The 1,604-nt window shown below is 47.4% G+C and overlaps 1 protein-coding gene across 1 annotated transcript in view; it reads right to left on the reverse strand.

Moving 5' to 3' along the window:
* Positions 1-1,059: 1,059 nt before the first annotated feature.
* Positions 1,060-1,604, reverse strand: part of Krt23 (keratin 23) — a 12,182-nt gene continuing 11,637 nt past the window's right edge. Inside the window, exon 8 of the mRNA XM_004633736.2 lies at positions 1,060-1,440. Coding sequence (XP_004633793.1) covers positions 1,346-1,440 — 95 coding nt within the window. The 3' untranslated portion in view covers positions 1,060-1,345. The remainder of the gene's footprint in view (positions 1,441-1,604) is intronic.

Consider the following 1,604-nt stretch of genomic DNA (forward strand, 5'->3'; position numbering starts at 1 on the left):
AGGCTAAAATGGATAAGCCCTAACAGAGATTTTAGGTGCTCGAGTGAAACACTATTCAAACACATGGCTCTTGCCAGACCACACATAAACTATGACAATCACCAGAAGGTTAGTGATTATTTTCTGGTTCTGGAATTATAATCTTTTTCTTCAGCTTTTCATGTTCCCATTTTTTAAAAAATGTATTTGGTTCATACACGGCCTCACTATGGAGCTCAGACTGGTGTGATCCTTCTGTTTGAGCCTCCCCAGCGCTGGGATTACGCCTAGATTCGGTGGCTGGCTCAGTGCACCCAGGGGTGAGGCTGGCATGGCATGTGGTGTTGGGGATCGAACTCTGGACCCCTGCACTTGCCTAAGCAGGCCCTTTAGACCACTGAGCTATCTCGCCAGCCCCCTGCTTTTCTAGCCTATAAATGTGAGAAACATCAATTGTTGCCTTCAAAGGAAGATGAACCCAGGCTTAAGAGATGCCCAGTTCAGAAAACATGAAAAGTAACACCTTCCAAGAGAGTGCTTGGCACATATTTTAAGATATTAGATGGCAACGGACCTCACCAACACCCACTTTTAGTTTAGCAACTATTGCAAGAGCCCCGGGACCCAGATCTAGACCCAGTGGCGCCAACTCGGTGAGTGCTGAGAAACCTGTTTACTGCCTGAGGCTTCAGTTTATTCATCTGCCAAGCAGGAGATTTGGACCATCCTGCGCCTGAGGTCTGTTCACTTGCTAATATCCTGCACTCCCACGTACGATCTTCTGGTGAGGCCCGCTGGACGCGTGGATTTCTATCAGTCAAGTCTCCCGGGCCGTTTCTTACTCATCCTTCACTGCTTCAGCTAGCAGGAGCCGGAGAGCCTGGTGAGCCCTGTTCAACTCTTGGTTACAGAGCTTGAAGGAGCAATTTGTGCAGCGTGTGGGAGCCGTGGGCACATGTAACACCTTCCAATCCCTCTGGTTCTTTCATGAACAAGATTCTGAGGACCTCTGGGGGGAATGAGTCCTGAGGCCTTGTCGTGCTTCGCAACACAAGAAAAGACAGTGGGTAGTGTGTACAATTTTATTGGCTACAAACCAGAGGCGCGCTGATGGGAATCTGAAGACTACAGTAGGGAAGCCGAGCTTTAAACTCACACATTGACACCTTGACTTGGAAATTTCAAAAGTGTATCATGTATCAAAAGTGTTAGGGTGAGTCTGATGAGATTGTAATAGAAAAAGTACTAGAAATTTCAGAGTTGATAACTCCAAGGGTAACTTTTAGCACTCACCCATCAGCCTCTAGGCAAGGACTTTCCATTGGAAAAGAATAGTTTTTACAACGGGCAGAAACTTTTATTGGCCTCACGCGTGCTTTTGGATCTCATTCACTTGAGAAAGAACTACTCTTCCATTGACACTCTCCTGCATGATGGCCTTGATCTTCGGAGCTGCAGGTACTGTGGAAAGAGCACCAGAGAGGTCACTGCCATGCTTTCTCCACCATCTGCACTAAATTCCTGTTTGGCTCCCTGGTCTCTGCCCCTGAAGCTTCACTGTACCTCCAAAATGATCACTAAGCAATATGGCGGACCCTGCACACTAAGCAATATGGCGGACCCTG

The sequence above is a fragment of the Octodon degus genome, unplaced genomic scaffold (assembly GCF_000260255.1).
Source record: "Octodon degus isolate 3935 unplaced genomic scaffold, OctDeg1.0 scaffold00056, whole genome shotgun sequence".
Lineage (NCBI taxonomy): Eukaryota > Metazoa > Chordata > Mammalia > Rodentia > Octodontidae > Octodon > Octodon degus.